Source organism: Ambystoma mexicanum, chromosome 2q (genome assembly GCF_040938575.1).
Source record: "Ambystoma mexicanum isolate Mex_15411 chromosome 2q, UKY_AmexF1_1, whole genome shotgun sequence".
NCBI lineage: Eukaryota > Metazoa > Chordata > Amphibia > Caudata > Ambystomatidae > Ambystoma > Ambystoma mexicanum.
This window is the reverse complement of record NC_090924.1, coordinates 281,258,171-281,282,264: the sequence shown is the minus strand read 5'-3', so window position 1 is coordinate 281,282,264 and position 24,094 is coordinate 281,258,171. Positions and strand designations below refer to the sequence as shown.

The 24,094-nt window shown below is 48.9% G+C and overlaps 1 protein-coding gene across 8 annotated transcripts in view; it reads left to right on the top strand.

The window, feature by feature from the left end:
- TRRAP (transformation/transcription domain associated protein) overlaps positions 1–24,094 on the top strand; it is a 2,065,012-nt gene that overhangs the window by 518,631 nt on the left and 1,522,287 nt on the right. For all 8 annotated transcript variants that reach the window (XM_069647248.1, XM_069647247.1, XM_069647244.1 and 5 more), the window contains exon 23: positions 17,401–17,600. In XM_069647248.1, coding sequence (XP_069503349.1) covers positions 17,401–17,600 — 200 coding nt within the window. The remainder of the gene's footprint in view (positions 1–17,400; positions 17,601–24,094) is intronic.

Sequence of the window (24,094 nt, the reverse complement as noted above, 5' to 3'; positions counted from 1 at the left end):
GGACCATTGGTATGCCTGAAGCCCTGCTGCTGTGCTGAAGCTCTGAATTCGCCTCGACTCGAGAAGCCCTGCAAGGACGACTTCTCCCCTTGAGTTGGTGGGACCAATGAACTCCAAAGTGAACTTGTTTGGACATCCTCTCGGAGCTGGTTGTACTTTGTAAGCGAAGTCCCAGGGAGAGGAACACCAAACGGAGTGCATCATTTTTAAGTCAGACCCGAGTTTGTGGAAGATTCTCCGGACTCCCAGTAATCAGGACTGACCAAGCCTGAGCCACCTCAACAGAGATCTGGACCCTAGATGCAAACAAAGTCCTGAGTGGTATCCAAGAGACCGCAGTAGTGCTATTTGCTGAGACGCGCAGAGCTGAAACCGCGAAGTGCCGCTGAATTGAAGTTTGTCCTTTGCTGCTGCTGACCGGCCCATTGCAGTGCAGGAATCCCCAGAAGTCCGCCCTCGTGTCCCCACGACTGAAGCACGGGAACAAAAGGATCTCCAGAGCTGGACAGGAACAGAAGCCCGCTGGAACCATTTCTTCTCTCCAACTTTACAGTACCTTTGGTTAGGACTTGCCTCTTATTGTGTAGGCTTACTTGATCTCAGTTGAGACTGGTCTTGGTTGCTTCTGTAGAGTTGCTTGCATCTTCTACTTCTCACAAGCCTCCCAGCTTGTGTCCCTACCTTCATGCTACCTTTTCTTTTTCTACAAATACTTCTAAACCATTTTACTTACCTGCAAGAAGTGCTTCAGCCCACCTAGACTTTTCCCCAATTGACATTGGATGGCCTCGCTCCCTGAAAGACTCTTCTTCCCTCTGACATAGTGCTTTACCTTTCCTTCCAGGAAGGGGTTAACTTACTTTGCATTGGGGTTCAAAAGTACTTACCTGATTCAGAATAATTGTGTGATCTCTTGTTTATTCTATAACCCTTTTCTTTGACACTCATCTCACTATTGCTCTGAATACAACAGTGAAATTAATGACCACAGCGTCCTAGCTATTTAATTCACCTGAGGGTGTAGGAAGTATCTGGGTACCTCGATGACTGGCTCATCTGCGCCAAGTCCAGCAAAGTACAGAGAGGACCGTCCGGCTGCTGACGGATCACAGGTTCTCTGTGAACTATCCAAAGTCCTGCTTGATTCCATCCTAGAACGCTGTGTTCCAGCGGGCCAGGCTCAACATGATGATCTGCCTGGCGGCCCCCCCGGAGAACAGGATAGCAGCGGTGCTGGGCAAGGATCAACGGCTATTGACACTGAAGACTGCCACAGTGCGGACCATCAATTCGCTCCTCTGCATGATGTCGTGCATTTACCAGATACGACTCTGCAGGTTGCAGATGCAACTCCTTTAGGAGTTCCTGGACGCTCGTTGGATCCAGGTGTACGGAAGCTACACAAACAAGATAGTTCTTGACAAGGAGTTCCGTCAAGCGATAAGGTGATGGGGGGTATGCTCCAACATCGCTGGGGGCACTGACTTCCAGAGCCCCCCTGTACTAGGAGAAGGTCACCATGGACACTTCCCTGCAGGGCTGGGGAGCCCACACCAGACGTCTCCACGCCAGAGGCCTCTGGCTGCTGGAGGAGAGGGATCTCCACATCAACGTCCTGAAGCTGTGGGCAGTCTTCTGGGCCCTCAAGTAGTTCCTTCCGTCCCTCAAGGGCAAATTGGTGAGGGTCTTCACAGACATTACCACCACAATGTTCTACGTCAGGAAGCAGGGGGGAACCAGATCCCCAGTGCTCTCCAGAGAGGCGCAGGACTTGTGACACTGGACCGTCGCTCAAGAAATGTTCCTCCTTCCTTTCCACCTGGCGTGAGTCAAGAACACCATCGCCGACACCCTCAGCAGGCAGCTGCGCTCTTGCCATGAGTGGGAGCTTGGACAGGATCAAGTGGACGGCCTCTTCCTGAAATGGGGCAGACCCCAGTTCGATCTGTTTGCTATGGCGACTAATTTCAAATGCCAGAAATTTGTCAGCAGGTTCCACCAGCTGAGGAGCATTGGGGACGCATTTTCCTTCCCGTGGGAGGGCCTTATACTGTATGCGTTGCCTTTCCTGCTGCGAGTCATCAACCAACTGAAAAGGTGCCCATGCAGGATGATCCTCATCACCCTGGCGTAGCCAAGGCAGATTTGGTACCCCTCTAGTGCCCCGGCCTGTACTTTCTCTGCCTGGTGCATCCTAAATTATTGTAAAGAGTTCTTGCTTACCTTAATCTGTATTCCGCTGAGCTGAAATGCAACTGTAATTGAATATTACACCAAACGGTCTTACTCACTGTTAGGCAAGATTGTATGTAGTAACCCTTGGGGAGACTACAACAGCCTTGTCCTCTTGGCAATAGATACCCAACTATTGGTATAGGTCTGTACTACGCAAGTTGGTAGATTGACTGAGCAGCCAGACTTATCGCAATGGGGGTAATTGTGAGCTGTAGAGATGTAACATAGAGATTCACAGTAACAAGTATCCAAATAACACTTATACTCAAGGTTGTCTAGTAAAATAATTATTTATTGAATAGTCAGTTTTAAAATAAGCTTTCTTTAGAAAGGGCAAGGTGCAACAATAGAAGTCACTTCAAATACACTTCCTCAGATTTTAAGATAAGTAAGTAGATAACCTTTTGGGATGGCACACAGATATTTCCTACACCCTGAGGCGACGTCAATTGCTAGGACACTGTGGACATTGGTATATCACTTTTTACACTTAAATGCAATACTGAGGTTTGTGGAAAAGGTTAGGAAAGGAAACGGAGGTTAACAAGTTCTCTGAACAGGTCATTACTTTAGAATCCCCCAATGAAGTATAGGTTAGCCCTTTGCCAGCAATACAAGTAACTTATGTACCACCTATGAGGGACAGTTAAACAAAAAGTCAATGGGTAAGAAGAGTCTGCAGGGAGCCAGGACAGCCAATGTCAATTGAACAAAGTCTAGAAGAGCTGAGGCACTTCTTGCAGATAGCACAGAAGTCTTGCACAATGTTATATAAAGAATTTGTAGAAAAGAATCACTATTGGGCCACAAGCTGTAATACTTGTGAAAGCAAAGCTGCAAGCAACTCTGCTGAAAAAGCAGCTACTGTAAGTCTCCAGTGAGACAGACAAGCTATAAACCATAAAGGTAAGTACCCCTTTAGTTAACACAGTACCTTAGATTAGAAGAAGAGATTTCAGCTGGCTTCTGATCCTGTTGCAGTCCTCCAGATCCTGTGTTCCTGGGCCTCAGTCGTGTGGACAAGAGGGAGCACATCTGGGTACTCCTGCACTGCGGTTTGAAGGTCGGCGGCAGCAATGGGCACTTTCCAAATCAGCTGCCCTTCACGGTTTCAGCTACTGGTCAATAGCACCACTGTGGTTCTTGGATCGGCTCCCCTTGCTTCTGGGGTTTAGCACTCTGTTGGGTGGCTCAGGCTTGGGTTGTCCTGCTTCGAGAGGGTCCTTAGGATCTTCCTGGAACTCGGGTCTGGCTTAAAGACGATGCACTCGTTTTTGGTGTTTCTGACCCCTGGCACTTTGTTCCTGCAGCAGCAAAGAAGTACAGCCAGCAGGGAGAGGGGGTTCCAGGCAAGTTCGTCTTGGGGCTGGTGGGTCCCACCAACCCAAGGTGAGAAGTCGTCCGTTCCGGGCTTCTATAGTCGGTACGAAATTTGGAGCTTCAGCACTGCAGCAGGGCTTGACCTGGCAAACCAACGGTCCAGGAGGGTGCAGCAAACTTCTCTTAGTTTCTTCTTCGGATTCTTCATCCAGTGGTCGACTCTGCCTTCTTTCTAAAAGACCTCAACTTTTATGCAGGTTTCTCCCACTCATTCGCAGCCTCGCTGTCACTCACACAGCTTCCTGCCCTTCCAGACATGCTGGAGCCAGAGGCAGGTTTCAGCACTGAAGCCCTCCAAAGACAAAACTAACAAAGGGACCAAACCTGGTCTGGCGCAGAGTAAAAACCCAAGAAAGACCCCACAAGCAAGAAATGGCAAAAAAAGAAAACCGGGCCATTTTGACAAAATGGGCATCGATGGGTGTAATACTGCAGCTGAGGATTCAGCCTGCGGTTAAAAATGCACAATGGTAGGAAAATTAAACCACTGCCACCAGCCATTAATTTTAGTGACGGTAACATAAAAATGTTACCTGAGAAAGTAGGCAAAGTAGCTACTAAGTAATCCCCTCCCCCCAGTACTTCCACATAAGATGGTGTGTGCTGAGTCTACAAAGAGAAAAAGGTAAGTAAAGTCAGTTTCACTTTACTACTTTTGGAAACAGTAGTTTATCCAAGAGAAGGTATTTAAACCGGAATCGTACCAAAAGGTTGCCCTCATTTGTGCGCCCCCTGTTAAGCAAGATTGTATGCAGTACCCTTTGGGTGCACTACTACAACCCTGAATACAGGTAATGGGAAACTCAACCTTTGGTATAAGCTTGTACTACACAGTTTGGTAGCATGTTGAGCAGCCAGGCTTATCTCAAGAGGGGTCAATGTGAGCAGTAGGGGAGTTACACAGGGATTCACAGTTACAAGTATTCAATTAAACACTTACACTCAAGGTTCCTTGAATAAACAATTCTCCAGCATGGGGTCTGGCATGGATTCACATGCTCATGAATATTCCCCGTCGTCAGGCTGGCAATCCTCGGTAAAGAAAAAATCAGTATCAGTTTCGTTTCTGATCTGTCTTTTGAAGGGAAGCGCCCCCGATTCAGCACGATCCTCCCCGCAATGAGAGACAATAAGGGACTCTCCCGTAGTGGGAATAAGACCAAGACAGAGTGCGGGTGAGCGTAAGTGGGATTTTATCCAAGGATAAGGCATGCAAAGAACTCTGCAACCTACGAGAGCGCTCTGCCTGACAATAGCAAAGACAGGCGTATTTCTAATACAAGAAACGTCATCAGCACCTAAACACTATAGGGGGCACAGGTCAATCGGGATTGGGTGGCATCGACTAACTATAGGTGTTGCTGCAGCGGGGTTGGTCCTGGCGGGACGACGTCACTGGTCAGCCTCGTGGGTTGGGTTGGGCCTGGCAGGCCGGCTTGAGGTCATCCGTGCGGTGTTGATGCGCTGGGGCAGCCTGTGACAATGACGAATACCTTTCCTGTCTCATTTGCCCTAGGCCATGCACACTGCAGTTATTCAGAAAATGACATTTAAGTTCTTTGATAAATTGCTTCAGCATCTTATCTTATAAAAATAAACACAACACATGAGGAATGCACCTTGTGAGAGGTCTGGTGGTCGTCGGTTGGGGTGAGATTTACCTGTGTCCTATTGACCGGTATTTTAGGTCGCGGGACGGGGCTCTGGGGCCTGGGCCGAATGATACATGTCTGTCTGCTGCGTTAGAAGTTATTATATAGATGGGTCTCTGTGTCTTGTCTCAATGATGGGGGTCGTCCTTACACGGGGTCAGGATTCTTGGGGGGTTCGTGGGATTTATGAGAGGGTGCTGGTAGATCAGTGGGTTCAACCGTGGGTTTATTACCGTGCTGTAAATAACACAGGTGGCGGGCTGTGGCCTTGGTTGCGGCGCCGGGGCCTCTGACTCTCTGAAGTAACGCCAGCTTGGTTGGGGGAGGTGAGGGAGCGCGGCACAAGTCTTAACTTTTTTATCTGGCAGGCTTGGTGGGGTGGGAGAGGGAATGGCCTTGCATATATCCACAAAGGTATTTTCCTCGTGCGTTGCTGATCAGTGAATGCAGAAGTTCTATACTGTTCTGCCTTATTTTGACGTTATTTAGACACACATATATATTTCAATTTCGTTACACATTTCTTTAATACAGTCGGTTCCAGTACCTTTTCATTACCTAACATTATATTCACTACATTGTGTGCGTATTGTATGTACATTAGACGTTATACGAGGGATATCTAGGTTATGGCCTACAGAGATTGATGCTCGCCGCTTTGGGTGATTCAAAAACATATATGAGTTCAAGTTTCTACATACTATTGAAAAACACTTTTACAAAATAGAGGTTACACGTTTAGTCAACATCTTTCTCCGTGGTTATAGCAGCATTAGTCCAGACCTGGAGGGATATCATATAACGTTACATTTTTATGGTTTATTCATATTTTAAACAGAGGCAGTTCATTAATACCAATACTTGAATTATTTTCCACCTTCTTCAGATAGTGATGCTTCAGCTTTTTCCCCGTTACCCCGGCCTTGCGGTCCGGGTCATACGGGGTGCAATATCACATTGTTACTAATATAATGTTGCCGTGTTGGCATCTCGGGTTTAGCTCATCTCCGACTTTCTCATGGGAACGCGCTTGCAACGGATCTGCCAGGGCTGCTGAGGCGGCAGAGATGCATGAAAGGCCCTCCAAAGGTGGGGGCCTCGTTACAGTGTGCTGAACTCACACCATGTTTGCTGGGCAAGATGGCGTCTAGGCCTGACTCAATTTTTGGTAAATGCAAAGACGGGGTGCGTGTGGGCAATGTCGTCGGCGGGTGAACCCCCCTCCACCTGGGCCCGGGTGGCATGAGGGTGCGCCCAACGAGCCATGGCCCTCACCTGGGGAGGGAGCTGTAGGTGAGGGGGGCCTCGTGGCCATTCCTCCCCTACACTTTCTTAGTAGTAACCAATCACTGGTCTCTGGGCCATACTGCCCCCAGCCAATGACTGCCCTCTCCCTAAGCCCTGCCTCTGGCAGCCATCATCAGATTTTTTACCGCACGTTCAAGTGTTGGGAGTCCTCGTGCTATAGCTCTCGAGCTTTTTCTGCGTTTCGCGCTTTTTCAAGGAGATTTATCTCATTTTTTCGGTTAAATAGAGCCTCAAGCTCCACCGCTTCTACTTCCGATCAACTGGCACCCGTTTCGGAATCTTCTACGCCCCTCAAGGGTGAAGTTTTCGTCGAGCTACGCTGCTTGGAGGATTCCAGAAGTTTTCTGAGGCCTACCTCGTGGACATAGCCCAGGAGAAAGGAAGCTCGACACCGGGCAAGCAGTTCAGGAACTGCCCTGGATGCAAGCTACAGAACCTGTTCAAGGAGGACGAGCACTCCAAGTGCCTTTACTGCCTTCATGAAGACAAATCACACGTGGAGAAGGACTGTGCGTTTTGCATGAACATGTCCCAACGGACCATGAGGGACCGTCGGACCCGTCTCGCCAACTGGTTGGAAAGCAAGAGCCCAGCAGGTGAAAAGAAGAAGAAACCCGAGCGGTCTTCTAGGTCATGTGATGGCGCCCCGGCGACAGGGGCCCAACAGAAGGCAAAGCACCGCGGGCACCGGGAGCGCTGAACGGTCGGGCTCCACGGCTGCCAGGCAGGGCGCACCTTCACCGACGCCATCAACCGCGAGCCAACACTCTGGCTCGGGGAAGAGAAAGTTGGAGAACCCGGCTAAGCTTCTGGAGAGGCACCGGTCGATCTCGAAGGAACCGGCCGAAGGGGTACGAGGCGGTGACCCTCCCCGCAAGGTGAAGGCCTCAAGCGCGCCAAGGTGGTGAAGGCCTTGATTCACCCGGCCAAGGCCTCTATTGAGGGTATCGCTATAGCCCTGGGGAAGCCTGTGGAGGCTCCCCCAGTGGAGGCGACCCCGGGGGCCCAGAGTTTCCCTGCCCCCGCGGAGGGAAGCCTCTTTTAAGCCCATAGAGGAAGATCCTCGTGAAGACCCCGGTGGAAAAAGAGGGGAGGTGGTGGCCTTAACGGACACATACACGACCTCGGATGAGGAACTGGTCGAAGTCATTGAGGAGGCCCGTCACCACGGGAGGGATCCCGACGAGGGGGGACGACAAGAACGAGGGTGACGACGACAAGGCTCCGGTGGAGGAGGAGCAACCGTCGCGTCCGTCGCAGCCCGGGCCACAAGACAACTCGGTGGCCATTTTGACAGCAATCCAGGCCTTATGCACGGAGATAAGGACCAGGTTGCCCTTGCCTCCGGCGGACGACCCGACAGAGCCGAGTCCGTCGGGAAGGTTCCATCCAACCCCGCCTTCTCAGCCCTCACGGGCCTCTCAGCCTTTGTCTCCTTCCCTGACCCCGAGGGAGGACACGGGGACGGATACGGCCACAACGGGGAAGGATGATGACGGTGGTAACGACGGGACTGATCTCCCGTCGCCGATTCCTCAGGCGTCTCCTCCCGACGAAATTGGCTCGTTTCAAGGCATGATCGCCAGGGCATCCGAGCTTTTTCAGCTCTGCCCCAAAGAGAAGGAGGAAGGCTTCCTTTACCAATGGCGTGAGGCCAAAAGGAAAACGGTCCTTGCAGTGCCGTTGTTTGATGACATCTGGGACGAGGGACTTGCCCTCTTCAAGAACCCGTCCACGACACCTGCTAAGAGGGACCGGTACGAGAAGTAGTACCGGGTCCCCGACGCTGCCCCTTTGTGCCTTAGAGCACAACCGACCCCGGATTCGGTCGTTTCAGCAGCGGCCAAGAAGAAAGCGAGGGGCATCGGCCTCGACCTCTACTTCCCCGCCGGACGGCGAGGGAAAGAAGCTGGATGCCATGGGACGACGAGTCCTCTCGTCGGCGGCGACAACGACGATTAAGGCGGCCAACGCCTTAGCGATCATGGCCTGCTACGACAGGGAGTTGTGGTACAAGATTTGCCCCCCTGTTGGACTTCCTCCCGGACGATAAGAGGGCAGAGGCCCTGGCAATCCTGCAGGAAGGTGAGGTGGCCTCTGACCAAGCCATAACGGTGGCCACGGACATTGCTGACACCGGTTTCTGCCAATTGGGCAATAGTGTTTGCCTTCGATGGCGGGGGTGGCTCAAGGCGACGGATTTCCACCAGGATGTACAGGCCAAGGTTTTGGACATGCCCTTTGATGGGAACAACCTGTTTGGGAAGACAGTGGATGAGTCCCTTCAGGCCACCAAGACCCACATGGAGACGGCTCTGGCCCTAGGAGTTCTACAACAACGACGTCCGCCCTTTCGGAACTCCGGAGGCAAGCAAGGTGCCTCCAAGGAATTTGGTGGCAGCTCCTCAACGTACCGTCAAGCGGCCTGCTCCTCGTCGCAAGAAACCTACAGGGGACGAGGCAAGTCAGGAGGACCTCGCAGTCGGCGCCAAGGAGGCCAAGCCGACGGCCAAGCAAGACTGAACTGGGCGTGTTGTCGGGCCCCCACCGAAGCACCCCCGCTGGGAGGCCAGCTGACGAGGTTCGTCAGCATGTGGAAATCCATCTCCACCGACCGTTGGGTGCTCGATGCCCTGGCCCAGGGGCACACACTCGAATTCCTAAAGAAGTGTCTCCACATTCCACCCGTGGCCAGGAAGGAAAACCACGTCCCTCAACTACTGTTGGAAGTAAAGGCGATGCTCAGAAAAGGTGCCATCGAGCTCGTCCCAAAGAGGCTTCGGGGCTCCGGAGTTTACTCAAGATAATTCCTCGTCAGAAAGAAGACGGGCAGATGGCACCCCTTCCTGGACCTGCGTCGACTGAACAAGTACATCAAGGCACAGAAGTTCCGGATGGTCACCCTCCAGCACATGCTGGGACAGCTGGAGGAAGGCGACTTCCTATCGTCGTTGGATTTGGAGGATGCGTACTTTCATATCCTCATTCTAAAAAGGCACCGAAAGTTCCTCAGGTTCATGGTCCAAGGGCGGCACTACCAGTTCAAAGCCCTCCCGTTGGGACTGAAGTCGGCTCCCAGGGTGTTCACCAAGTGCTTAGCACCGGTGGCGGCGTGGCTGCGCCTGCAGGGGATCCACGTTTACCCCTACCTGGATGATATGCTCATCCGGGCAACAACAAGGGAGCTCGCCGTCGAACACACAGCGAAGACCGTCCAGCTGCTCACGGACCCCGGATTCTCCATCAACTTCCCCAAATCCCACCTTGTCCCGTCGCAGGTCGCACTGTTCCTGGGAGTCAAGCTCGATACAGTGGCGCGATTGGCCTCGCCGTCGGAGGAAAGAACGAAGGCCACCCTGGGCAAGGTACAGCGTCTGCTGGCCACGGACGTGGCCAGAGTGAGGTCAATCAAATCCCTTCTCGGGATGATGTCCTCCTGCATCTATCTGGTGCGCCTTTGCAGGCTTCGGATGCTTCCTTTGCAGGAGTTTCTCGACGCCAGTTGGATGCAAGCGACGTTCAGCTTCGAGGACAAGATCTCACTCAACAAAGTATTCCGCCAAGCTGTTCGATGGTGGGGCATCCGCGCGCATCTCGCGGTGGGCACAGACTTTCAGACCCCAGCATATCAAGTGACGGTGACGACGGATGCCTCCCTGGAAGGATGGGGAGCGCACACCGGGGATCTTCACGCTAGAGGCCTATGGCTCCCGTAGGAGAGGCCGCTCCACATCAACACACTGGAGCTCCAGGCGGTGTTCTGGGCTCTCAAGTCTTTCTTCCCGCCCCTCAGGGGCAAAGTGGTGAGGACCTTCACCGACAACACCACCACAATGTTCTACATCAGGAAGCAGGGAGGTATCAGATCCCCAGCCCTGTTCAAAGAAGCACAGGACATGTGGCACTGGGCCGTTGCCCAGGGGATGTTCCTGGTACCCTTTCATCTAGCAGGGATAAAAAACACCATCGCCGACTCACTCAGCAGGGAGCTGCGCTTGTGCCACGAGTGGGAACTACGCCAGGATCAAGTGGATCAACTCTTCCGGCGGTGGGGCAAACCCCAAATAGACCTGTTTGCGACGAACTCCAAGTGCCAGAGGTTCGCCAGCAGGTTCCCCCAGCCGAGGAGCATGGGCGATGCTTTCTCGTTCCCTTGGACGGCCTGTTCCTTTATGCGTTCCCTCCGTTGCCGTTGCTGCTCAGGCTCATCAACCAACTCAAGAGGTCCCGGTGCAGGTTGATCCTCGTCGCACCGAAGTGGACTTGTCAGCGTCCCCACCAGTCAAACTGCCGACGGACGCGGATCTTCTCTCCAGAGAAGGAGGCGCCATTCTTCATCACGACCCGGAGTCGCTGAACTTGCAGGCCTGGCTCCTGCAGCACTATAGTTTGGAGGATACAATATCCCGGCTGACTGCAGAGAGGTCCTTGCAAAGGCCAGGGCGTCCTCAACTCTCAAGTGCTATGAACACAAGTCGAAGAGGTTCTCTGTCTGGTGCCGTGCACAGAAGATTAACCCTCTCAGGAATACAGCCCTTCAAGTGCTACCATACCTACTGTTGCTAGCCAAAGCTGGACTATCTCATGCTTCAATCAAGATACATCTGGCAGCGATTTCCCGATACACCAGAACTACAGGGCGGTCATCCCTGTGGTCTCATCGCCTGGTGAAAGAATTTATGAAAGGACTGTTTCGATCATTTCCGCCGGGGAAGGCGCCAGCCCCGGAGTGGGAGCTCAACGTGGTGCTGACCAGGCTCATGGGTCCGCCATCGAGCCGTTGCATTCGGCCCCGTTGAGGTTTCTGTCGTGGAAGACAGCGTTTCTTGTGGCCATCACCTCCGCACGACGCATCAGAGATATTCAGGCCCTATCCTGCAAGCCTCCATACCCGACCTTTCACGATATGAGGGTAGTGCTGAGGACGCACCCCTCCTTCATGCCCAAGGTGCCGTTGTACTTCCATATCAATGAGCCCTTGGTGTTACCTGTTTTCTTCCCGCCGCCTTTGTCACCGGCCGAGAGGACTTTGCACTCGCTGGATGTAGCTAGAGCGCTGAAGTTCTACGTGGACCGAACGAAGAGTTTTCGGAAGGCATCACAGCTGTTTGTGAACTTTGGACCTGTGAACCAAGGGAAGGCTCTCGAAGGCTTCCATTTCCAGAGGGCTCTCCGGCTGCATCATGCACTGTCATCGGTTGGCAAACCAACCGTTGCCCCGCCGTCCGAGAGCCCATTCGACCAGAGCGATCGCTGCTACCACAGCGTTCTTGTCTGGTGTGCCCCTGCTGGACATTTGCAGAGCTGCTACGTGGAGGTCGATGCACACCTTCACGAGATTCTACTGCGTCGACCGGGATTCCAGGGAGGAGTCCAGAGTCAGCCCAGCAGTGCTGCGCAACCTGTTCGCTTAAGGTGAGCCTGGTGAGGAGGTAAGAAATGCTTAATGTTGAGTTTTGATGTAATGCTTAATGTTGAGCCTTTGCCACCTCCCGTGGTTGTGCATGTGTGTACTGCTATGTATTCTTACATTGATGAGCATGTGAATCCATGCCAGACCCCATGCTGGAGAAGGAACAAGTTACTTACCTATAACTGTTGTTCTCCAGCATGGGTCTGGCATGGATTCACGTGAGAACCCTCCCTCCTACTCCTCTGAGGCTCTTCACTTGGTCATACTGCCACTTTACGTGCTACCAAATCTGAGGATGGCTGCCAGAGGCGGGCCTTAGGGAGAGGGCAGTCATTGGCTGGGGCAGAATGACCCAGAGACCAGTGATTGGTTACTACTAAGAAAGACAGATCAGAAACGTAACTGATACTGATTTATTTCTTTACCGAGGATTCCCAGCCTGACGGGGAATATTCATAAGCATGTGAATCCATGCCAGACCCATGCTGGAGAACAACAGTTACAGGTAAGTAACTTGTTCCTTATTAATGTATACATCAGTTAGGGTAACCCTTCTTAAGAAGGGAGCAATATAACAGTAACACTCAAATATACTTCACAAAATACACACTCTTAATATCTCTAAATCAGTGAGTACCCTTTTGGAATGGCCCACAGACACAACCTATACCCTCAGGCGACTTCAGTAGCTAGGGTGCTGGGGACATTAATATATCACTGTTGCATTTAGAATCATTTAGGAGTAAGCCAAAGGAATGGGCTATTGGAACATACAAGAGACCACAAATATTCTTAATCAAGCAAATACTTTCAGATCCCCTAATAAGAGTCATTCAGTAGAACAAGCTAAGCCAAAGTCAATGGGCAAATGTCTAAATGAGCTGAAGCACTTTTTGCAGGTAAGTAAGAAGTCTTTGCACAATGTTTTAGAAGTCTTTGAAGAAAAAGAAGAATCAATATAGGGGCTCAAGCTGTTAGACTTGTGAGTTCTAGAAGATGCAAGGAACTCTACAGCAAGAGGTAAGTTCTCTCAGACTTTTACAGTACCTTTATATTGAAGCAAAAGTGCAGCAGATGACTTCTGTTCCTGAGCAGCTCTGCAGATGTCACTGTTCCTGGGCCTCAGTCGTGGGGACAAGAGGGAGGACTTCGGGGGACTCCTGCACTGCAATGGGATGGTCACTGCTTGCAACCGGAAATCTTAAAATAAGTGGCACATCAGTGTTTTAGCTCCTCGTGTCTACCGCAAATAGCAACACCGCGGTTCCTGGCTGTCAAGATGGGCTTTCCTTGCTTCTAGGTTCCTGCATTCTGTTGAGGGGGCTCAGGCTCGATCAGTCCTGCTTCCTGGGAGTCCAGAGGATCTTCCTGGAGCTCTTGAACAGCTTAAAAGCAATGCACACAATCTGGTGTTCCGCTCACTGGTTTTTTGGTTTCCAGCAGCAACTCTGTGGAAAATCAACCAGCTCAGAGAGCATGTCCTGGTTGCTTACTTTGGAGTTGATTGGTCCCACCTGTTGGGCAGAATTGCATGCAATACCCTCGGGGACCACCACATACAATTAGGACTACAGGTGTAAGCAAAACCAACCTTTGGTATAAGTCTGTACTACAGTTTTATGGTAGCGAGCCGAGCAGCCAGGCTTATCTCAAGAGGGAATGTGAGCAGTAAAAGAGGTTACACAGAGGTCTTACAATCACATTGGTTCAAGTAGACACTTACACTCAAGGTTTCTTGGTAAAACACTTGTTAATTTATTACACAGCCATTTAGAAAACATTCACTAGAAGGAGGCAACTTATATCCTACACAAATACACTTCAGTACCAAACCAGTAAGTTTCTAAGTAAATTAGGCTCCTCTGAAATAGGAGCAAAATGCATTTCAGTCACTTTAAATAGGAGGACAAAGGCACAAGTTAGGCAGTGCAAATAGTTTTAGTTCACTAGAGGACTCGATTCAGTTCAATAAGCCTAGGCTAAAGTCAATGGATTATGTGTCTTGGATAGGAAAGAGCAGTTCGTGAAGTAAACAGTAAAGTCTTTGCTAAAGTTCTCAGAAGTAGTTTGTACGAAAAAGAATCATATGTTGGGTCACAAGTTGATTAGGCCTGCAAGTTTGGAAAGTTCTGCAAACTTTCACAGCGAGAGTTGTTCTCTCAATCGGGTTGGCACATTACTTTAATATGAAGAACAAGATGCAGCAGAAGATGTTGGTTCCTGGCAGTTCCTGCAGATCTCACTGTTCCTGAGCCTCAGTTGTGGGGACAAGAGGGAGGACATCGGGCGACTCCTGCACTACACGGGACCGTCGAAAAACACTGACAAAATGGAGTCACTTCAGTTCCAGTGGCTGTAATTCAAGCACGCAAGCTGGTGTCCTTCCCCCTGGTTAATCCTAACCAGCTTCGAGAATGGTATCCAGGTGGCTTACGAGTTGATTGGTCCCACCAACTCAAAAGAAGAAGCCGTCCTTGAAGGGGCTTCTATGTCGAGTTGAGTTTGGCAATTCGGACCTGCAGCAGGGCTTTACCTGGCAAACCAGCGGTCCAGGAGTTGCAGCAGCCGTCCTCTTCCAGCTCGTCTTTGGTTATTTCGTTCTAGTGGTCGACTCTGCTTTCCAGTGCAAGAGACTCGCCTTTTAAACAGTTTTCTCCCTTTCATTCCAGCCTAGCTGCCACTAACCCGGCAGGGTGGCTGTCCTTGCCGACAGTCAGCCAGCCAATCACACCAGAGTGCATTTGGGTCTCCTAGGAGACTAAGCACAGGGAGTTTCGGGTACCTCCCTCACTTCCTGCCCACCCCAGACCCTCAGACTCCAGAGGCGGTCTTCAATCCTGAAGCCCGCCAAAGGCATAGAAACAAAGGGAACAAACCTAGTTTCGCGCAGAGACCAACAGTAGAAGGACCTTTTAAAAAAGAAATGGTGAAAAAAGACGACCGGTACCTGTTTAAACAAAGCGGGCTCAGGCGCCATCTTGAAAAACATGGCTCCTGCGATTTTTAGCTACCGGTGTTCGCGGTCGGGAAAAATCTTGGTAGTTTGCTGTAAAACCACTGCCACCAACCATTTCGATAGCAAAGAGTAGCATTTGACTGCTACATGAGTTTCTAGACACAGGGGACACTAGGTAACCCCTCCAGCATTCTGTAGGAAGATAGTGTGTGCTAGGTCTAGGAATTTAACATGAACATTCTCTGGGAAACAGTAGTTTTTCCCAGAGAAGGTATTTAAACCTTTGGGAAGCATGTGAGACTTTCTTGTTTCACTGCACTGAAGGTGCTGGGTGACACAATGTAAAAGACAATGCCTATGGAGTTTGTCAGACACCACACCGAAAAGAAACACAGAGTTCAAATTTACATTAAAATATATGAGAGAGTGGGAAAAAGGGTCTCGCTCTCTCCAGGTAAAAAAATCAAGTCCTCAAAATCCAGCAAAGTTGCTGGGGGTCTCTAAAGTAGAGGGAATTAGCACATTTCTGAGAATTCTTCCTAACACCCCTGCAGTCACTGCGACTTTGGGGGTGCACAAAATGAGGGCGCCATTTACTGCGCCCAAGCAGAGCAGGGGTTACAGGGGTGTCCCTGCTCTACTTGGGTGCCGTAACGGGAGTCGAGGGCTGCGTGGGTTTCCTCCGCTTAGCATTTTTGTTAGCAGGGAACAAGAAAGAAAAAAAAAAGAAGCACCCTGCAGCGTCAGCTCTAACCCACGTTAGTGGGAGGAGCTGACGCCACTGGGATGGCAGGGTGTAGGCGGCACACACAGAAGTGTGCCGCCGTCAAGGTAAGTGGGGTGGGGGGTTGGGAAGGAAAATGCGGGCCGGGGATGCGGGCACAGTGATCGGTCTGATCACTGCGCTGCACCGTAATTGGCCGGGGATGCGGGCACAGTGATCGGTCTGATCACTGCGCTGCACCGTAATTGGTCGGGGATGCGGGCACAGTGATCGGTCTGATCACTGCGCTGCGCCGTAATTGGTGTCGACATTTCGGTCGGCGCAGTGATCATCTAGATTCTTTAACCTTTAAGAGAAATCCAAAGGACTTCTGTGACACTGCTCTGAAGGTGCTGGGTGTCACAATACAAAAGGTGATGCCTAGGGAGTTTGTCAGACTCCAAAATCATAGAAACACAAAGTCCAAACCAGATAAAAAATACATGAGTGACTGAGAAAAAGGTCTCACTCACTCCAGGACAAACATGTAAAGTCCTTAAGTCCAGCAAATGAGCTGGGGGGTCTCTAAGGCTGAAGGCAATTATCACAGAAATGAGAATTTACCCTAACACTCACCTAGTATAATTGTGTGTTATCATTAATGTAGTCGTAGGTATATACTGTTCCTTGAATCTGTGTTCCACTATTCAGAAAAGTATCTTGGTAGCAGGGTTGGTTGATTGTGATTTCTTTGCTGAGTGTCACTGCATAATTGACAGCGTCTACTACCCTTGTATTACTGAAAGTAACATATGGTTTTTACTGCCCATGAATAGGTGTGGCTTATACTAAATGTGTATGATAAGGTCTGACTTCCCTAGAATTACTGTTCGGTATTCAGTATTCTGAAGAAGGTTTATGCTTTGGTCTGTGTACTTTTAAGAATTGTGGTATTTTTTAATAATGTGTTTGACTCTATGACCAGTACTTGCCCTACTTGTATTTATAATAAACCTTTATTTTTTATAATACTTCTCCTAAGTGTTTCTATTGAATCCATGGTATACTGCAGGTTCTATTCACTTTCCTACAGACCTCTCTCCCTCCTAAAATGAGCCTGTCTGCTCTGTCTACGCTAACATATACTCAGGTGGTACAGCCTTATATTAATAGTGGAGTCTTGTTCTGTCTCAGTTCAATGGATTTATTAAGCCCTTAGTTGTACTTGAGGAAAACTGGCCTAACAACCAGTATTGAATCTAAGATGATAAAAATGTTAACTATTATTAATAGAATAATCTCTATCCTAGTCGGGCCTCGACGGCACAAAGCTCCATCCCATACGGTGTTTGCCACCAAACAAATCCACACCAGCCTAGGCAAGGGTATTTAGCAGCCACAATAAAGTAAACTGGGCAGACCAAATATTTAACCTTCTGCTCTGATTTAAATTAAAGACAAGCGTGGAGCGAGGCACGCTCAACAGCTCGAGGGGCTGCCTTAGGCCGACTTTCACCCCGACCACCCCTCGTTCCCACGCAACAATACGCGAAAGCCCTGCTCACCAGAATCACCAAAGTCAGCCGAGCGTCAACTCATTGCTGAAGCTGTACAGGCAAGTCTCTCAGAGTTAGTTTCTAGTGGGTTGAAGGAAACATGTTACAGCAAGACTATTTTATTTGAATGCTGATGTTCTACTTTGGCAGCTGCAATGTTTATTTAAACTTATAGCTGATTTTATTTTGTCTTACAGCTTTACTGAGAAGTCCATCCCTAGTGTAATCATTTCGCATCGCTACAAAGCCCAAGACACCCCTGCCCGCAAGACATTTGAACAGGCACTGACAGGAGCATTTATGTCGGCTGTAATTAAAGACTTAAGGCCTAGTGCCCTACCATTTGTAGCCAGTCTGATCCGGCATTACACCATGGTGGCCGTAGCTCAACAGTGTGGTAAGTCTGTTTGTGATGCATGAAACATGAGCTGGGATGGGACACCCTTGAGGAGATTCTTCTTAGGTTCCCTTTCTAGGGCCCAGATATCAATGTATTTATCTTAGGGGGGTTTTCCTTGTGGTTCCTGACTTGGTACAGTAAAATATTTTTTCATATAGTAGGGGAAGGCCCACACAGTATATCTATAAAAATGTATTCTTTGTAAAATAGTCTTCCATTGGAATTTGCTACAAAATATACAAGTAAGTACACATTTAGAATGCATTTGCAGACTATGGCACAGACTTCCCTTTCATATTTGTCTCAAAAATTCCAAGCATTTCGAAAACGTCCCTGAAGACCTAACTTTTCAACCTTTCTTGCTGATCTCAGTTTTCTTATGTGGACTGTCTTTGTCACTTACTTCTTTGTTCCTCCTCCTCCCTTTACCTGTTTGCCCATCTCACCTCTTGATCATCCTAGTGACTACTGCTAGGAAAGAGCTTTCTTTTTACAATGGCCATTCCTTTGATATCAATGGAACTCACAGCTATTTTCTATGGCTTTCCTCATGGATGGGCTTCGGAGGGTAAGTAGTGACTTTTTTCTTACTTCTCTTGTTTAACTCGCCTCTTTTGAGGGTACTGATAACCCCCGTAATGGAGCAAGGTTTTTCCCAGACTCGGTCACAAGAGACTGGCGGCGCCCTTATTGCGTACTGTGGATGAGACGAGTGACTGGCCTAGCCAGTAATATGGGAATCTTCTGTGAACCAGAAGGAAGAGAAATGAAGACTCTGGAAGAGAAGCAATCCAGTAGAACTGAATAATTGGCTGAATCAAATCAATCTGTCTTGGAAGAAGAGTAGAGTTAAGAGACCCACTTCCACTGAGCTCAGCAAAATCCACTCTCCAGGACAAATCAGGGAGCTAAAAATAAACTATGGGGGCATGTGATGAATCACGGTTTTTCCTCAACACACGTTGGTTCCAGTGTTGTAAAGTCAAACTGGTGTGGGACTTCTTTGTTGGTATTAGGCACCCAACTCTTAATATAGGCCTGTACTACACAAGTTGGTAGAGTGAATAAGCAACAAGGCTTATCTTAGTAGTGGAATGAAATCAGTAAACACAAGGTACCAAGTCAACACTTACACACTTAGAATTTTATTACATTATTTATACATTCACAAGGCAAATTAAGCATTTTTTAAATAAAAGCAGCAACTAATAGTAACATTCAAAGCAAGATATAATTAATTTTAACAAGAGCCAATAATGCAGGTGAGTAATTTCTTTCTATGCTGAACATGTTCCAGCACACAGAGTGACGTCAATTAAGGTCAGTATTAGCACTTATTTTTGTTCACCATTACAAAATTGGGTTGAAGAGAGAAAATGGTTAGTCAAAGTAGAACACACTGTAGCACTGGTTCAATAGTTAGCTTCTCCCAGACGGATGTAAGTGTTTTATTTTTGTGCCAATTCCCTTGTTAGGGAGAATTCTCAGAAATGTGCTAATTCCTCTCTACCTTAGAGAGACATCCAGCACTTTTGCTGGACTCTAGGACTTTTTAATGTTTTACCTGGAGAGTGTGAGGCCCTTTTTTCCCCACTCTCTCGTGTATTTTAATGTGATTTTGAACGCTGTTTTTCTTTTGGTTGTGGAGTCTCACAAACTCCATAGGCGGCATCTTTGACATTGTGTCACACAGAACCTTCAGTGAAGTGGCACAGGGAAGTCTTCCAGATTTCCCAACGGTTTAAATATCTTTTCTTGGATAAACTACTGTTTCCAAGAGCAGTGAATTGAAATTGACTTTACTTAAATTTGTAACTTTCTAGACCCAGCACACACTATCTTACTATAGGGTGCTGGAGGGGTTTCTTAGTATACCCTTTGTATAGCTTCTCATGTAACAATTTTATGTTACCCTTTCTACAATTAATGGTTGGTGGCAGTGGTTTACTTTTTCCTAGCATTGTGTGTTTTTTCCACGGGCTGCAATTGCAGCTGCAGGAAGACACCCATGGGTGCCCATTTTGTCAAAATGGCCCGGTTTTCTTTTTTCACCATTACTTGTTGTAGAGGTCCTTCTTGAGATACAGGTTTGGTCCCTTCGTTCGTTTTGTCTTTGGCGGGTTCCACTGTTGAAGCCGGTCTCTGGCTCCAGCGTGTCTGGTAGGGACAGAAAGTGAGGGAGGTGCCCGAAAATCCCTGTGCTTAATCCCCTTGGTTACTGGAATGCACCCAAAAGCGATTGGCTGGCTGACTGTCCTTGGAGGACAGCCACCGTGCTGTGTGAGTGACAGCTAGGCTGCGAATGAATGGGAGAAACCTGCAAAAAAAAGGCAAGGCTTTTTGCTTGGAAGGCAGAGTCGACCACTGGACGAAGGAATCCAAAGAGAACTTGAAGACGCCCGCTGCAACTCCTGGACCGTTGGTATGCCCGGTGAAGCCCTGCTGCTGTGCTGAAGCCCCAAATTCGCCTCAACTAGCGAAACCCTGCAAGGACTTCTCCTCCCCTTGAGTTGGTGGGACCACTCAACTCCAAAGTGAACTCGTCTGGACATTGTCTCTCTCGGAGCTGGCTGTACTTCCTTGCTGCTGTAGGAACCGATTGCCAGGGAGAGGAACACCAGATCGAGTGCATCGTTTTTAAGTCGGACCCGAGCTCCTGGAAGATCCTCCGGACTCCTATGAAGCAGGACTGACCGAGCCTGAGCCACCTCAACAGAGTGCTGGTCCCCAGATGCGAGGAAAGTCCAACAAGGTGTCCGAAAACTGCGGTGGTGCTATTTGCTAGAGACGCAAGGAGCTGAAACCGCGAAGTGCTGCTGATCTGAAGTTTGCCTATTGCTGCTGCTGACTTTCCATTTGTAGTGAAGGAGTCCCCAGATGTCCTCCATCTTGTGTCTACGACTGAGGCCCAGGAACAAAGGATCTGTAGACCTACACAGGAACAGAAGCCTGCTGGATCCAGTTTACTTCAAACCCAAGGTACTGTAAAACTAAGGGACTTACCTCTTGTGGTATAGCCTTGCTAGTTCTCAATTGAGACGTGTATTGGTTGCCCTTTTGCCGAGCTGCTTGCAGCTTTGTCCCTCACACGCCTCCCAGCTTGTGGCCTTCCATAGATTTCATTTGTACAAACTTTTCTAAAAACATTGTGCAAGACTTTTACTTACCTGCAAGAAGATCTTCGGCTCCCCTAGACTTTGCTCAACTAACATTGGCTGTCCGAACTCCCTGAGAGACTCTTCTTACCTCTGACTTTGTGCTTTTGCCTTTCCTCCAGGAAAGGGTTGTTGGGCAGAATTGCAGGCAAAACCCTCTTGGAACACCACACACAATTATGACTACAGGTGTAAGCAAAAACCAACCTTTGGTATAAGTCTGTACCACACACTTTTGGTAGCGAGCTGAGCAGCCAGGCTTATCTCAAGAGGGAATGTGAGAAGTAGCAGAAGTTACATAGAAGTAGCACAATCACAGTGGTTCAAGTAGACACTTACACTCAAGTCATTTAGGAAACTTTCACTAGTAGAAATCAACTCAATATTAAACACCAATATACTACAGTATCAAACTCTAAGTTAGAAAGACAGTTTACTCTCCCCTGAAAAAGGAGCCAAATGGCACTTCAGTACTTTTAAATAGGAATAAAAAACATAGGTTTGTACAAAGGGTTAGAAAGACCCTTCTTTTTGATAATGCAAAGGTTCAGTGTACCAGGAGGGTCAGTTCGATTCAATAGGCCAGGCCAAAGTCAATAGTCCAGTGTTCTTGTATAGGACAGCACAATTCTGGTACAAATGGAGAAGTCTTTGTAAAAGTTCTTAGAAGTAGTTTTGACGATACTGAAAAATATGCTGGGTCACAAGCTGATTAGACCTATGAGTTGGGAAAGTTTCACAAACTTACACCGCAAGAGTTCATCTCTCTCAACCAAATGGCACAGTACCTTAAAGTGGAGCAAAAAGATGCAGCTAAAGACGTTGGTTCCTGGCAGGTCCTGCAGGTCTCGCTGTTCCTGAGCCTCAGTCATGGGGACAAGAGGGAGGACGTCGGGGGACTCCTGCACTGCACGGGATCGTCGTCGGAGCAAACAAAATGGCATCACCTCAGCTCAAGTTGCTGTGGCTTCCAAACACAAACTGGTATCCTTCCCCCTGGTTAACCTTAACCAGCTCCGAGAATGGTATCCGGGCGTTTGCTGAGTTGATTGGTCCCACCAACTCAAAGGAAGAAGCCGTCCTTGAAGGAGCTTCTCTGTCGAGGGAGTTTCAGGCAATTCGGACCAAGATTGTGTAGCACTGCTAATATTGGGTCTATTTCTGGTTCTGCCAGCCAATCTTTCCAGATCGCCTTCGCATTCTTTTTTGATCTTGTGGTACCATAGGAATTGGCCTCTGGGCAGCCCATCCTTTTCTGTCATGGACTTGAATTTCCTGAAAACCCCCTCTTCGTAGACATCTCCCCATGTGTAGACACCAAACCCCTCCCATAATCTCATGTGCGTTAGGTCTTCTTTGGTTGCACAGACCTTGGCTGCCAATGTGGTCTCAGGGGAATATGGGCGGTCACCTTTCGATATTTTTAGGGCCCTGTTCCAAACCTTCCTGCCCAGTATCACAATCATTGGTGCTGCGTTCAAGCACTTCAGTGAGATCCAGAGTATTTCTTTAAGGTGCGCAGGGGCCACTAGTCGTTTTATCAGTCTCGTTTCCGAAGTAGCCTCATCGGCTAGCCTTTTGGCCACGTGACTGAGTTGCGCTGACAGATAATACATTTCTAGATCCGGCATTTGAACTCCACCTTCCTTGTATGGCAGCGTCAGAGAGGATAAAGACAGTCTGTCTGGCAGTACCCCACAAAAGCTCCTTCAGTAGTTTCTCTACCGTGCAAAAAAATGAGGCTGGGATGTAGTGGTGAATATTAGGGTAGAAGTACAGAAACCTCGGCAGAACTATCATTTTAGTAATGGCAACTCTACCCATCACCGATAGTGGGAGTCTTGACCAGAACCCCATGCACTTTCTGATCCCCTTTATCGCCAGTTTGGTTTTTTCCTCATGCATCAAGTCCGGAGTGTGCCAAACGTTCACTCCCAGATATCTGAATGATTTTGTCTGCCAGGTAAGCCCAACCTCTGGAAGCTCTTCCACTGGTTTTCCAGCCAATCCCGCTAATGGGAATATGCAGGATTTCTTCCTGCTGAAAGATATCCCTGAGAATCCTGCAAATCTCTCCAGCACTTCTAGCACCACCAGAACATTCAAGTACGGGTCTTGTAGGTATAATAGCACATCGTCGGCATAGAGGGACACCACATGGTACACTCCTCCCACCGTGATCCCAGCGTCAAAAAAACTGTTTTCTAATGTATATTGCTAACAGCTCCAGGCCCAATATATAGAGCATGGGCGACAGCGGGCAGCCCTGCCTGGTCCCTCTCTGAATGTCCCAGGGGGCTGATACTATCCTTCTGATCTTTACACTGGCGCTGCATAGAGTAGTTTAACCCATCTGATAAAGTGCTCACCCAGCCCAAACTCTTAGTCCTGCAATCAACCATTCCCAATATATGGAGTCAAATGCCTTTATGGCATCCAGTGAAACAACAGCGTATTGTTCTTGCCGGTTAGAAGTTTGCTCCACAATAGATTGCAGCCGCCGCAGGTTTACTGCTGTATTGCGGTTTGGGATGAATCTGCTCTGGTCCTCATGCACTAAAGAACCTATCACCTTTGAGAGGCATTTAGCCAATATAGTGGTCAGAATCTTGACATCGTACTTTAGCATTGCCAAGGGCCTATAAGAGTCGCACTCGTCTGTGGGTTTACCAGGTTTAGGGATCGGGACCACCAGTCTTTCGCATGGTGTTCGAGAGTACTTTGATCTCAAGCGCTTCCTGAAATACTTCATGTAGGATCGGGGTTAGGTCTGGCGAGTATGTTTTGTAAAATTCAGGGGGCAAACCATCGCTTCCAGGTGTTTTACTGGTAGCCAAATACTTAATTGCTTCGCTTATGTCCTCAGCAGGATGTTGAGCATTTCACTGTGCGCCCTGTCTAGTTTGGGCAGCCCTATCTCCTCAAGTGTGTCTAATATGTCCTGTTGCAGCACTTGTTTTTCGTGGCGGTACAGATGGAAGTAAAATTTGCAGAAGGTGTCATTTATAGACAACTGGGTCGTGCCCAACTCATCTTTAAGTGCCGTAGTTGGGTGTCTCGGATTTTCCCTTTTGCACAGCCACGCCAAAAGCCTGCTCGGCTTGTCCCCCTCAGAGTGTGCTCTGGTAGTTTTCGCTATGTAATCAAATTTTGAAAATCTGTTCCAGGCCACCTTGTTGCTTTCCCTGATCACCACCAGTTCCTCTTCCCTTTTCTGTTATCTCTGAAAATTGGCTTCCAGTTGTCTGATCCTCTCCTCGTTTACCTCTAGTTCCCTTTTCAGTGTCCGACTGATACCCCCCGCGCCAGCAATAGTTTCCCCTCTCACCACTATTT